Source organism: Lepidochelys kempii, chromosome 2, assembly GCF_965140285.1.
Source record: "Lepidochelys kempii isolate rLepKem1 chromosome 2, rLepKem1.hap1, whole genome shotgun sequence".
Classification (NCBI taxonomy): Eukaryota; Metazoa; Chordata; order Testudines; family Cheloniidae; genus Lepidochelys; species Lepidochelys kempii.
The window spans coordinates 148,623,224-148,638,601 of NC_136381.1; the positions used below are offsets into that span (position 1 = coordinate 148,623,224).

Consider the following 15,378-nt stretch of genomic DNA (forward strand, 5'->3'; position numbering starts at 1 on the left):
GCAACATTTTTATACTCCCCTCTGGTCATTTGTCCAATCTTCCACTTCTTGTAAGCTTCTTTTTTGTGTTTAAGATCAGCAAGGATTTCACTGTTATGACAAGCTGGTTGCCTGCCATATTTACTATTCTTTTCTAGGGATGTGATCGGGATGGTTTGTCCCTGTAACCTCAATGAAGATTCTTTAAAATACATCCAGCTCTCCTGGACTCCTTTCCCCCTCATGTTATTCTCCCAGGGGATCCTGCCCATCAGTTCCCTGAGGGAGTCAAAGTCTGCTTTTCTGAAGTCCAGGGTCCATATTCTGCTGCTCTCCTTTCTTCCTTTTGTCAGGATCCTGAACTCAACTATTTCATGGTCACTGCCTCCCAGGTTCCCATCCACTTTTGCTTCCCCTACTAATTCTTCCCAGTTTGTGAGCAGCAGGTCAAGAAGAGCTCTGCCTCTAGTTGGTTCCTTCAGCACTTGCACCAGACAATTTGTCTCCTGCACTTTCCAAAAACTTCCTGGATTGTCTGTGCACTGCTGTATTGCTCTCCCAGCAGATATCAGGGTGAAGTCTCCCATGAGAACCAGGGCCTGCGATCTAGTAACTTCTGTTAGTTGCTGGAAGAAAGCCTCGTCCACCTCATCCCCCTGGTCTGGTGGTCTATAGCAGACTCCCACCATGACATCACCCTTGTTGCTCACACGTCTAAACTTAATCCAGAGACTCTCAGGTTTTCTGCAGTTTCATGCCAGAGCTTTGAGCAGTCATACTGCTCTCTTACATACAATGCAACTCCCGCACCTTTTCTGCCCTGCCTGTCCTTCCTGAACAGTTTATATCCATCCAGGACAGGACTCCAGTCATGTGAGTTATCCCACCAAGTCTCTGTTATCCCAATCACATCATAATTCCTTGACTGTGCCAGGATTTCCAGTTCTCCCTGCTTGTTTCCCAGGCTTCTTGCATTTGTATATAGGCACTTAAGAGAACTCGCTGATTGTCCCGCTTTCTCAGTATGAGGCAGAAGCCCTCCCTTCTCATACTCTCCTGCTCATGCTTCCTCCCAGTATCCCACTTACCCCAAGGCTTCGGTGTACTTCCCCCACTGAACCTAGTTTAAAGCCCTCCTCACTAGATTAGCCAGCCTGCTTGTGAAGATGCTCTTCCCTCTCTTTGTTAGGTGGAGCCCGTCTCTGCCTAGCACTTCTCCTTCTTGGAACACCATCCCATGGTCAAAGAATCCAAAGCCTTCTCTCCGACACTACCTGTGTAGCCATTCATTGATGTCCATGATTCGACGATCTCTACCCAGGCCTTCTCCTTCCACAGGGAGGATGGACAAGACCACCACTTGCACCTCAAACTCCTGTATCCTTCTTCCCAGAGTCACGTAGTCTGCAGTGGTCCACTCAAGGTCATTCTTGGCAGTATCATTGGTGCCCACGTGGAGAAGCAGGAAGGGGTAGCAATCCGAGGGCTTGATGAGTCTCAGCAGTCTCTCCGTCACATCATGAATCCTAGCTCTTAGCAAGAAGCAGACTTCTCGGTTTTCCTGGTTGGGGTGGCAGATAGACGACTCAGTCCCCCTGAGGAGGGAGTCCCTGACCCCCACCACCCGCCTCCTTCTCTTGGGAGCGACAGTTGTGGAATCCCCATCCCTAGGACAGTGCATCTTACGCCTTCCAATCGGTGGAGTCTCCCTGTGTTCCCTTCTCTCAGATGTATCATCTAGTCCACTTTCCGCATTAGTACCTGTGGAGAGAACATGAAAATGGTTGCTTACCTGTATCTGCATTACTGGTACATGGATGCTCCCCTTTCTTCTTCTGGAGGTCACATGCTGCCAAATTTCTGCACCATCCTTCTATCCCCGCTGAGCAGCCTGCTCTGAATCTTCAGAATGTTGTGTCCATAGAAGCATATCCTAATGTCTGTCCAGGAAATCTTCAGTTTCTCTTATGCAACACAGGGTCGATACTTGTTTTTCCAGACCTTGAACCTTCTCTTCAATATGGAGACCAGCTTGCACTTTGTACAGACAAAGTCGCTTCTGTCCTGTGGAAGAAAGACAAACATAGCACATCCTGTGCAGGTAACAACAGCTGAATGCTCACCATCCATATCACCTTTCTTCTACAAGCTTCCTCAGGTGTTGTAGTAAGAAGTGTTGCTGCAGAGTGAATGGGGAAGCTAAAAACACAAAAGAGTAAAGTTCAGAGAGAGAGAAGCAACCAGCTTAACTGTAAAAGTTATTTATTGGATAATAGTGATAACTACACAAGGAGCGCCTAAACCAACATAACATACATTATTAAAGGTTAATACCTGAAGTAGAAAGGAATGGGGGAGGGATAGCTCAGTGGTTTGAGCATTGGCCTGCTAAACCCAGGGTTGTGAGTTCAATCCTTGAGGGGGCCATTTAGGGATCTGGGGCAAAAATTGGGGATTGGTCCTGCTTTGAGCAGGGGGTTGGACTAGATGACCTCCTGAGGTCCCTTCCAACCCTGATATTCTATGATTCTATGAAAACAGAGACAGAAAGAAAAGGATCTCACTGCTCCCTGAAGCTTGAAATGGTCGGAGTTCCCAGGTGATGGTGGTAGCTCAAGGTTCTGAGTGCGGGAGACAGGCAGAGCCCCCAGCATGATCAGTCAGGAGATGGAGTCTCAGTGGGATACAGACTTTGGGTCTCAGAGTAGCAGCATTGTTAGTCTGTATCCGCAAAAAGAAAAAGGAGTACTTGTGGCACCCTAGAGACGAACAAATTTATTTGAGCATAAGCTTTCGTGAGCTACAGCTCACCTCATCGGATGCATGCAGTGGAAAATACAGTGGGGAGATTTATATACACAGAGAACATGAAACAATGGGTGTTATCATACACACTGTAATGAGAGTGATCAGGTAAGGTGAGCTATTACCAGCAGGAGAGCGGGGGCGGGGGGAAAAGATTTTGTAGTGATAATCAAGATGGGCCATTTCCAGCAGTTGACAGGAACAGTGGGGTTCCTGTTCCAGCAGTTCCAGGAACAGTGGGGCAAGTTTGCGGATGACACTAAACTGGGAGGAGTGGTAGATACACTGGAGGGTAGGGATAGGATACAGAGGGACCTAGACAAATTGGAGGATTGGGCCAAAAGAAATCTGATGAAGTTCAACAAGGACCCCAGAAGGTCATCTAGTCCAACCCCCTGCTCGAAGCAGGACCAATTCCCAGTTAAATCATCCCAGCCAGGGCTTTGTCAAGCCTGACCTTAAAAACCTCTAAGGAAGGAGATTCTACCACCTCCCTAGGTAACGCATTCCAGTGTTTCACCACCCTCTCAGTGAAAAAGTTTTTCCTAATATCCAATCTAAACCTCCCCCACTGCAACTTGAGACCATTACTCCTCATTCTGTCCTCTTCTACCATTGAGAATAGTCTAGAACCATCCTCTCTGGAACCACCTCTCAGGTAGTTGAAAGCAGCTATCAAATCCCCCTCATTCTTCTCTTCTGCAGACTAAACAATCCCAGTTCCCTCAGCCTCTCCTCATAAGCCATGTGTTCTAGACCCCTAATCATTTTTGTTGCCCTTCACTGGACTCTCTCCAATTTATCCACATCCTTCTTGTAGTGTGGGGCCCAAAACTGGACACAGTACTCCAGATGAGGCCTCACCAATGTCGAATAGAGGGGAACGATCACGTCCCTCGATCTGCTCGCTATGCCCCTACTTATACATCCCAAAATGCCATTGGCCTTCTTGGCAACAAGGGCACACTGCTGACTCATATCCAGCTTCTCGTCCATTGTCACCCCTAGGTCCTTTTCCACAGAACTTCTGCCTAGCCATTCGGTCCCTAGTCTGTAGCGGTGCATTGGGTTCTTCTGTCCTAAGTGCAGGACCCTGCACTTATCCTTATTGAACCTCATCAGATTTCTTTTGGCCCAATCCTCCAATTTGTCTAGGTCCTTCTGTATCCTATCCCTCTCCTCCAGCGTATCTACCACTCCTCCCAGTTTAGTATCATCCGTAAATTTGCCGAGAGTGCAATCCACACCATCCTCCAGATCATTTATGAAGATATTGAACAAAACCGGCCCCAGGACCGACCCTTGGGGCACTCCACTTGATACCGGCTGCCAACTAGACATGGAGCCATTGATCACTACCCGTTGAGCCCGACAATCTAGCCAGCTTTCTACCCACCTTATAGTGCATTCATCCAGCCCATACTTCCTTAACTTGCATTTCCCTCTGTTGCACCCCACTCTGGTTTGATGTCCCAGGTCAGTGAAGTTCCAGAGTCCAGGGGGTGTTGAGGTGGTACCTGAGCAATGCCAACTTCTGCTCATCTGCTCACCACTGCTACTGCTGGTAAACGTCTCTGCCACCACCTGCAGTAGTCTAAGGTTCCTCCATCTAGCCCAGTGCTTGTGATTTCACTGGGTAACATGGAACCTCATTGGGTTAGACCCACAATAGAGGTCTCCCTACGGGATGGGGAGCAAGCAGATATTAGACACAGTGTTGGTATATAATACTCTAAATGCTCTTTATTGATTACAAAACAAACCTTACTCACTCCACATTCACACCCTAAACATACTAAAGCAGAGTCCAAAGGTCAGAATGATCCTGATGGCCAGTCAAAGTACCTTCCATCAGGATAAAATCATGAGATGTGGAGAGCTGGCAAAACCACATCTATATCCACATGGGACTCTGGATCAATAAACGACTCCAATTTGCAGAAATCATAGGCATCCATTTCTAGTTCATTCTGTTGGGTCATCAGTTTTTTGCCTTTGTTTACTAGGCCTTCTATCCGCACAATTCCAAAGAGACAATCTTGGGCGGGCCACCATGATCCAAGGCGTGCCATTTCCTCCAATTCTTATACAATTTTATAATCAGTCTAGCTGGTGTTATTTCCTTTTCTGATGATTTTCCGCATTTGTCTCGAAACATAAGATTGCGTTTGCACAAAGAGTTCTAATAGTCCCTGACCTTAAGTCCTTGCTTCAGTTGCTAACTTGCAATGCATGCATTCATGTCAAGCACGCATAATTCATACCAGGCCTCAATGACATCTTACATGGATATATGAATCACAATGTATATTGATATATATATATCTTTCCCAACAACTGTTGCTGCCATTACCTCCCCTGCATTGTTTTCACCACTGTTTTCAACACTGTCCCCACACCAGGACTATGGCTCAGCCTCAAGACCAGCTTATCAGAGATTTCAGCTCTAGCGATCACTGAGAAGAAACAAGAACTCCCAATTGAATCCTAGCACCTCTCTCTTTAAAGACAGGGTGGGGGAAAATCACATGACATCTAGTACCATTTAAATGAGCTAACAGCACCAACCAGGAACACCTGTTGCCCGCCCCAACCCTGTCTTTCACATGGGTTTGGCATCAATACCCCACACCTAGCAAACAAGGCTAGATTTCAGGTGACTCCCCTCCATTAGGGCATATTAAGTATAGTTTGTTGCCTTTTAGTCAGCCAATAATAACAACATTTTATTACCCTTGAATCCAAAACTTATAATTTTTGATCAACATTGAAAATTGATCACTTTGGCAAAGCAGGCCTCTTTGCTGATCAGAGGCAAGTATGTGTGTCTATGCAAACACAGTCTTCTTCTGAGGGCTTTCCCCCCAGTTTGTCAACAGATGGCAGAGTAGAACACATTCAGTCCACTGGCTTACATCTTTGCAAGCTTAATAATGTTCTTTTTACAGTTTTTTTTTTGTAATTTAACAGTTTAAAAAAAAAAGAAAATTCCATCGTATGGAATCATACTGATGCAAACCTTGGTCACAAGTAGGACTGGAACTTTTAGACCCACTGCCATTTTCTGTCAATTATTCCATTTGTTCAAATGGCAACCTACTACTGCTAGCTGGGGCTTCTCTGACATTTGCTAGCAGTAGGGGAATGTTGAGACCCATGAATCTTGGTTTCCATTCCAGTCTCTGGAGGGGAGCATATCTGAGTGGACACAGACGCTTTTCTCTGGGTCTCCTACAGCCTGTACCCATTCTGTTTCTTACACACATCCCACGCTAGCTCATCATCCAAGCCTCCCCAGCTTCCTCCTTGCATCCTCATACCAGTCCCGGTTCCCACATCTAGTGAGTCCCAGTCTCCACTGCTGGTCTACCTGTCTGAGTCCCAGTCTCCCTATCCCAGTCTCTTCAACCAATCTTCTCCCTGGAACCTTCTCAGATCTTGTGCTTCCCTCCCCCTACTTGCTCCAAATCCCATTGCACAGCCAAACTATTAACTCCACCACTCTTCCCCTCTTTCCCTCCCCTCTGCCAATTCAGGTATCCTCTGCATTAGAGTCAGGTCGCTTCCACTTTCTTGATGTTCCCTGGGTTCCAGAAGATTGTATCCCTGCTCTTGGTTGCTGTGCCCAGAATCCCAGTGCCCACATCAGCAATTGTAAGGTTTTCTAATCCTTTAATTATTATCATAGCTCTTCTCTGAACTGGAGCTCCTCTCCATTTTATCAACATCCTCCCTGAGGCAGACACCTGGCATGGGAAATTTTCAGTCTAGTGGTTGAAGTTTGGCTGAATTATAAAATTGTTTCTCCTTGTCTAGTCTCAGCTGCCATGCAACCTTCCCCTCCCCTCACCGTCCAGCCTCATGAAGTAGAGGTAGTAGTAGAGGAGAGGGGCAGCCATCTTACGCATCAGAGATAGGTAGTGAAGGTAGGAGAAGAACTTGAGTCTTAATCTGGCCCTGTTTTCCATTGTGGAAATTTCTTCCTTCTCCCCTAATATAATGCTGCTGCTGCTTTTCCTCCAGCTAGATTTTGAATGGACCTGATTCAGGTAGGCATGCTCAAGTCCTTGAGGTGAAATAGACCATTTGTGGGTTGCTCTGGCATTTAGACATCCAGGTGCCTAGAGCGAGACAGCAATGCACATAGCCAGAGGCAAAAAATTTAGGCATGTAGAGAACTTCAACAGCAGAAATGTAGACACCAGGTGAGTTAGGCACCTGCAGCATTCAGCAGCAGCTGAATAGGATATTGTAAATGTAAGGGGCATGTAAATGCTGGACTTAGGTGTCTAGGTCCTATCTCTTACTTTTTTCTGATCCTCCCCTTACTATGAAGAAGGTTCAAGTATGTGCAATGTCAGGTGATCAGAGGAGAAGGACAGGTGAGGATCCTGGGGTGGAAAACTGAGTGAGGGTCAGGTTTGTGGGAACCTTAGGGAGGGAAACTGAGGCAGCGGGAGAAAAGGCACTGGCTAGGAAGCGAGATGAGGGTGTTTGCTGGTGAGGGAGAAAAAAGTAGAATAAGTAGTGCTTGCTGGAGAAGGAGGGGAGATTAAACATTTGAAAGGAGGAGAAATGGAGGGAATGTTGGAGGATATTTGTAGCCTTATGATTACTGAAGAGAATCTGCATTGCTTAAGGTTAGGGGGTTTGTAACATGAAGAATCTGAGTCATGCCTCCCACAACTAAATTGGTGACTGAGTAATCTGACCCTGTGCTTGTACAAGACCTATAGCAGTTGGGCCACTATCTGATTGTGGGCCTTGAGTATTACAGTAATAAAATATAACAAGCAGCAATAAAGCAAAAAAATCTGTGTGAGATGCAGAGCTTCTATGGCGTAACTATTTTTAATTATGTTCCCAGGGGCATTCTTGATCCCATATGTCATAGCACTTGTCTTTGAAGGAATCCCATTGTTTCATCTTGAACTAGCCATGGGACAGCGCTTGAGAAAAGGCAGCATTGGTGTCTGGAATACCATCTCACCTTACTTTGGAGGAGTTGGTAGGTTTCTCCATGTTCTCTGAAAACTAGTTAGCCCATTGTCAAGAGCCATATTAAATATTGACTAGGGAACTGGTTAAGTAACTGAAACAAGTGCCTCAAGCTCCAACCCAGAGCAATACTGGCTCTAGGAAACTAAAGTTTGATCTCCCTGGTCACACTGTCCAGCAGTTCTTACCCATTCACAAGCATACAGGACTGCTCTCTGATATGAAGCCTCAAAACGCTTTTATTTAGGAAACACAAGACAGTTACATAAAATAAAATCAGTCTAGTGGGGACACAGTGGGTTTGTTAAAAATATCTCAAGACCAAGCGATGTGCCCAAGAGAACTCTGCTTGCCTCCCACTAGACCCAACCCCCTTTGGGTCCCTTCCACTGTGTTTGAGGAAAAATAAATGAATTAGGAATTAACCCTGGACAGAGACAAACCATTAATTAAAACAAGGGACCATTTGGGGTCCTTATCAGGAGTCACACAAACCTTCCTCCATCAAAAAATAATAATAGGACAATGTACAAGTCCCCAGCAGTTAAGCATGTAGAGGAATACTCTAACACTATTATGGGTCTGAACAGCCTAGGCCCATCCTGGGTACCTTCTGCAGGCCATTGACACTTGGGTGCAATACTCACAAACAGCCTCCAACATGTAAGTCACTCCCAGCTATGTCTGTGTGTGTGCTGCAGCCAGCTAGCCACACTTTGGCTCTCACCAGTCTTGGTTATGCTGCAGGGTGACTCCAACACACATCCCGTCCCAGATCTTCCCCAAAAAAATGTATGTTCTGTACTGCCCAGCCCTCTCCCGAACAGTACAAATATGTTAAATGCATTATTCCTTTAAGGGAATAATATGCACTCAACCTGTTACCCAGACACTTAAACTTGAACACACTGGATTAGATAAAACAGTAAAACAAGTTTATTAATTACAAAGACAGATTTTAAGTGAAAACACGTAATGAGGCATAAAAGCCAGAAATGGGTACAAGAAAAATAAAGATAAAATCCTAAACTGGTGCTGAACTTCAATATTAATTTCAAAGTTCTCACCACATGCTTTCACTGACCAAACTGTCAGGTTAGGACTCCTCCCCCAGAGTCCAACAGCTGTTTCCTTTGTCTCTTCAGGCTTAGTGAATGCAATGGGTGGAGGGAAGGGGGTACCTTGGGTGTTTGTCCTTCCTTTTTATAGTTTCAGTCCCTTTCTTGAAAAATATTTCCAGCTGAGAACCAGGAGCCAAAGAGTCTATGTGGAAGGATATTCCTTACTGTTTTTTTCACCTGTTTGAACTTTGTCTTCCCTTCCTTCTTGATGAATCTGTTCACTGCTTAAATCAATCAAATTAAAGCAAGCATGCATTCTTTTGTTTAGGACAGACCTGTTTACAACTTGTGTAGGCAAAGCTATGTGGTTTGGAACATGTGTTAATAAACACCATACAGGGGAATATTATAACTTCATATACAATGTTGCCACACAGATGATACCTCACAATACATGTCTTGTACAAAATTGTTATAGTAATGTGTAGGGTATGAACACATGGGCCTATTCGGTCACACACACACAGTGAAAGACAGCAGCATATTAAGCTACTACCAATTTATTTGAGCATAAGCTACAGCTTGTAAGCTACAGCTCACGTCATTCAATGCATACCTGTAATGTGTAGACAGCAGCAGAGTGCACCAGAGACATTCCTCTGCATGCAGCACCAAATGGGCACTTTGTGGCATGAATATCCTCTCACATACACCAATGGAAATCAGGCTTTTCTGGCTTCCACCAAAATAAGTATGGTTCTGCCCACTGATTCCTAGAACATTCCCTCAAGTGTTGGAAGTGATTGGATGGGCAACACCACAATCCTTCAGGCCAAAGATTATCTATTTGTAGCAGGATGGTGAGGAGTGGAATGAAAATGTTTAATTCCATTTGAAGCAAGGAACCTCTGAAATTCTTCAGAACAGAATTTAGGCCCATTGTCACTCATCAACTGTAACAGTAAACCAACCTGGCTAAAACAAGTTACCAAGACCACTGGACATCCTTGTAACTATAGCACAAGTAATTCTGGAAACTTCTGGTTATTCTGAATGGGCGCTGATTACAACCAAAAACATATCACCTTCTAAAGGTCCAGCAAAGTCCACATGAACATGTGTCCAAGGAGTCCGAGGCCACAACCAAGGATGTAGATAAACTGGGCTAGGATCATGCCTAATTTTCTGACACTTAGTAGAGCACTTCGCCTTGCTCGCAATATCTTTGTTGATCCTCAGCTACCAGATGTGATTCTGGGTTATGGTCTTCATCCATACAATGGCAAAATGACCTTCCTGAAAAGCTTCCAAAACCTGAGACTGAAGTGATTTCAGAATGATCCCTTGCATTCTGCATCTGATGCGACTGTGATTCACAGATAATTCACATGAGACAAATTGTGTAAACTGGGGATTCTTTTGATCTTGAACAGTGTACATTGCAGTATGAATCCTTTCAGAACAAAAAGCACATCGTCCTTAGTGGTTACTTTGTTGACGTCTATGCTAGTGATAGGTAATTGTAACAGGGTCAACACCTGCCTCTCATGAGCGTCCCCTTTCTCTGGCTTACAGTGCCTACAGTCTCTCAATTCTTTTCAGCAGGGCGGTACCCACCTCTCATGAGTGTCCCTTTCTGGCCTATCTCAAAGCCCTCAGTAATGTCCTGTAGCCCTTCCCAGGCTCTGGTCCTCAGTTCTGACCAACAGGGCCTCTCTCAGTACCCTAATTGTCCAGCTTACATGTGAAGGTTCCTGCTCGGGGGTTCATCGCCTGCCCTTTAGTCCTCTGACCCCAGCTCTCCAGCTGGGTCAGTCTAGATCAGTCCCCTTCCAGGGGTAAAAAGTTCCATGGACAGTCCTTTCCCTCGGCCGGTCTTCAGTGAGTCCTGGCAGCCAGCCAGAAGCTATTCCCTTGCTTCCCTGGTCCCTGCCATCAACTACCTGCCCTAGCCCTTGCAGCCAGCCAGGAGCACCTCTTGCTCCCCCAGTCTCTGCAAGCAGACTGCCCTCACTCTGGCCCTGCAGCTCCTTTTATATGAGCCTGCTGCGTCCTCACTGGCTGCTTCCTGCAGCCTCTCTGATTGGCTGCTTCCCCTTCAGCCACTTTAGCCCACTTGGAGGGCCTCTCCACTGCTCCTTTCCTGGGATGGGTGAGACAGGACTCCAAGGCCTCCAGTAGGAGGCCTTTGGGCCTAGTCCACCCCATCACAGTAATCTATTCATCAAATTGAGATAGATTACTTTGTCTGAAGTTTCTTTGGGTTGACAGGAGTTTGAGCGTAGCAGTCGCAACAGCCCATCAGCTTTGCCATGCTGAGTCCCATACAGTATAGGATAGAAATGAGTTGAAAGTAGCAATTCTCATCATTGCATATGAGCAGAAGCTAATGACAGAAAGCCAGGTTTTGGTCCAAAAAAATTGAAAGTAACAGGCAACGATCCATCAGCAAGGTAAAATGTCTACCATACAGATTGGTATGGAACTTCCCAAATTCCTAAGATAATGCTGAGAGCTTCTTGCTTTATCTGTGCATAGTTCTTCTCAGGAGTAGTGAATGTTCATTATGCAAAAGCAATTGCTTTCTCCATGCCATTAGGAAAAATGTGGGAAAGAACTGCAGCCACTCCGTGTGGTAAAGCATTACAAGCCAATTTCAATGGTAGTGAAGCATCAAAATGTGTAAGAACTTCAGCTGATGTCAACAGTTTATTTGCTTCCTTAAATGCACACTCGCACTCTTTAGTCCATTCCCATTTTTCTTTGCTTGTAACAGTTCATGTAAAGTGCCATTATCATCAGAATAGGCAGAAATGTACCATAGTAGTTAAGCAGTCCTAAGAATGAATGTAATACTGAAATGTTCTCTGGTGGTGGCGGCACTTCAAGAACTACCTTTTCTTTCTTTCTCTGGTGATTTCCTTAAGCCACTGGCATCAATTACAGGTCCAAGGTATTCAACTGAAGATTTGAAAAACTCACATTTGTTTTGGTATACTCTCAGTCCATGGTATTGCAGTGTTTGAAAGACAGCACCCAAATTTTGAAGATGATCCTTTCCTATAACAAGGATGTCATCCAAAACAGCATTGAACTTCATTCAGCCCTTCAAAATCTCATCTATGGCTTTCTGGAACAGGGCAGGTGCCAATGCGATACTGAAAGGCAACCTGTTGTAAGAAAATAAGCTTTTTTGCGTGTGATAGTGAGATATTTGCAAGATGCCAGCTCAGCCTACATTTGTAGGTATGCATTGGTATGCAAATCCAATATACTGAAATACTGTCCACCACTAACAAACAAACAAATCTTCAGTAGGAGGCAGTGGACACTGGTCTGCACATAAAGCCGGATTCCGTGTCACTTCAAAGTCTCCACAAATTCAGACCGAGCCATCCTCCTTGATTACTGGTACAATGGATGTAGCCCACTCACTGTGAAACCAGTGACAGCGATCAATCAACAGTCCAAATCTGCTTCTACCAGAGGCTTCAGAGCATAAGGCACAACTCTGGGCTCTCAATACTTTGGTTGGCTTTCAGAGTTAACAGTAAGTTTCACTGACATGTTGTTCATCTTTCCAAGCTCTTTTTCAAAAACTTCAAAGTATCTGTCCACTATGTGATCATCATCAAGAATGGGGTGTAGCTATTTGATGATATGGGTCCCAGTGTGGGGTGACAGGTGACAACTAGGAGTGTGGAACTATAGAACTACTGACTGTGCTATGTAACCTATCATTTAAATCAACTTCTATATCAGATGACTGGAGGATAGCTAATGTGACACCAATTTTAAAAAAGGCTCCAGAGGCAATCCCAGCCATTACAGGCAGGTAATCCTAACTTCAAATTGGTTGAAACTATAGTAAGGAAGAGAATTATCAGCAACACACAGATGAACATGATTTGTTGGGGAAGATTCAACATGGTTTTTGTAACGGGACATCATGCCTCACCAATCTACTAGAATTCTTTGAGGGAGGTGATCCAGTGGATATAGTGTACTTAGACTGTTAGAAAGCCTTCAACAGGGTCCCTCACCAAAGGCTCTCAGCAAAGTAAGCAGTCATGGTCCCCTCATGGATCAGTAACTGGTTAAAAGATAGTAAACAAAGGGTAGGAATAAATGGTCAGTTTTCAGAAAGGAAAGAAGTAAATAGTGGTATTCCCCAGATGTCTGAACAGGGATCACTTGTGTTCAACATATTCATAAATGATCTTGAAAAGAGGTAAACAGTGAGGTGGCAAAATTTGCACAAGCTACTCATGATAGTTAAGTCCAAAGAAGACTGCGAAGAGTTACAAAGGGACCTCCCAAAACTGAGTGACTGGGCAACAAAATGGCAGATGAAATTCAATGCTGATAAATGCAAAATAATGTACATTGGAAAACATAATCCCAACTATATATACACATTCACAGAAAGGTGGAATCTAAATTAACTGTTACCACTCAAGAAAGAGCTCTTGGAGTCATTGTGGATATTGTTTTGAAAATATCCATTCATTATGCAGCAGTAGTCAAAAAAAGCTAACAGAATGTTGGGAATCATTAGGAAAGGGATAGATAATAAGACAGAAAATATCATATTGCCTCTATATAAATAGATGGTATGGCCACATGGCGTGCAGATGTGACTGTCCCATCTCAAAAATGATATATTGGAATTGGAAAAGGTACACAGAGAAGAGCAACAAAAGTGATTAGGTGTATGGAACAGCTTCCATATGAGGAGAGATTAATAAGAGTGGGACTTTTCAGCTTGGAAAAAAGAAGACTAAAGGGGGATATGATAGAGGTCTATAAAATCATGACTTGTGTGGAGAAAGTAAATAAGGTTTAAAACAAACAAAAGGGAGTATTGCTTCACACAATGCAGTCAACCTGTGGAACTCTTTGCCAGAGGATGCTGTGAAGGCCAAGACTATAAGAGGGTTCAAAAAGAACTAGATAAATTCATGGAGGATAGGTCCATCAGTGACTATTAGCCAGGATGAACAGGGATGGTGTCCCTAGCCTTTGTTTGCCAGAAGCTGGGAATGGGTGAAAGGGGTTGGCTCACTTGATGATCACCTGGTCTGTTCTTTCCCTCTGAAGCACCTGGTATTGGCCACTGTCAGAAGACAGGATACTGAGCTAGACGGACCCTTAGTCTGACACAGTATGGCCATTCTTATGTTCTCCCAGGCTGCAAAAGCCAGCTGACACTCCTGTAGAGCCCTACATTACTGCTTCAGCTTCCTTCTGAGTCCAGTCACCCGCCTCCCCACTTCTTTTCTATGGCTCTCCTCCTGTTTCATAGCTGTAAGATGAAGCTAGGTGTTCCTGCACTAGAAAACACTCTTGGTCCCACTCATCACTGAGGGAACCTTGAGATCATAGAATATCAGGGTTGGAAGGGACCTCAGGAGGTCATCTAGTCCAACCCCCTGCTCAAAGCAGGACCAATCCCCAATTAAATCATCCCAGCCAGGGCTTTGTCAAGCCTAACCTTAAAAACTTCTAAGGAAGGAGATTCTACCACCTCTCTAGGTAACGTATTCCAGTGTTTCACCACCCTCCTAGTGAAAAGGTTTTTCCTAATATCCAACCTAAACCTCCCCCACTGCAACTTGAGACCATTACTCCTTGTCCTGTCCTCTTCTACCATTGAGAATAGTCTAGAACCATCCTCTCTGGAACCACCTCTCAGGTAGTTGAAAGCAGCTATCAAATCCCCCTCATTCTTCTCTTCTGCAGACTAAACAATCCCAGCTCCCTCAGCCTCTCCTCATAAGTCATGTGTTCTAGACCCCTAATCATTTTTGTTGCCCTTCACTGGACTCTCTCCAATTTATCCACATCCTTCTTGTAGTGTGGGGCCCAAAACTGGACACAGTACTCCAGATGAGGCCTCACCAATGTCGAATAGAGGGGGACGATCACGTCCCTCGATCTGCTCGCTATGCCCCTACTTATACATCCCAAAATGCTATTGGCCTTCTTGGCAACAAGGGCACACTGCTGACTCATATCCAGCTTCTTGTCCACTGTCACCCCTAGGTCCTTTTCCGCAGAACTGCTGCCTAGCCATTCGGTCCCTAGTCTGTAGCTGTGCATTGGATTCTTCCATCCTAAGTGCAGGACCCTGCACTTATCCTTATTGAACCTCATCAGATTTCTTTTGGCCCAATCCTCCAATTTGTCTAGGTCCTTTTGTATCCTATCCCTCCCCTCCAGCGTATCTACCACTCCTCCCAGTTTAGTATCATCCGCAAATTTGCTGAGAGTACAATCCACACCATCCTCCAGATCATTTATGAAGATATTGAACAAAACCGGCCCCAGGACTGACCCCTGGGGCACTCCACTTGACACCGGCTGCCAACTAGACATGGAGCCATTGATCACTACCTGTTGATGATGATGGGGGCTGTTCTTGCACCTGCATCTTAAAAGAAAAGTTAAACTATCTGCTGTACCATCAAGTGTTGTGGGTAGCTGTGGTAGTAGGGCCAGGGACCTGAGGTTTGTGCTCTTCCTCTCCCTCACG

The 15,378-nt window shown here is 45.0% G+C and overlaps 1 protein-coding gene across 3 annotated transcripts in view; it reads left to right on the forward strand.

The window, feature by feature from the left end:
• LOC140907149 (sodium-dependent neutral amino acid transporter B(0)AT3) overlaps positions 1-15,378 on the forward strand; it is a 103,464-nt gene that overhangs the window by 29,747 nt on the left and 58,339 nt on the right. For 2 of the 3 annotated variants that reach the window (XM_073332436.2, XM_073332438.1), the window contains exon 2: positions 7,652-7,792. The exons of the other annotated variant lie outside the window; for it this stretch is intronic. In XM_073332436.2, coding sequence (XP_073188537.1) covers positions 7,652-7,792 — 141 coding nt within the window. The remainder of the gene's footprint in view (positions 1-7,651; positions 7,793-15,378) is intronic. 3 annotated transcript variants of the gene reach the window in all.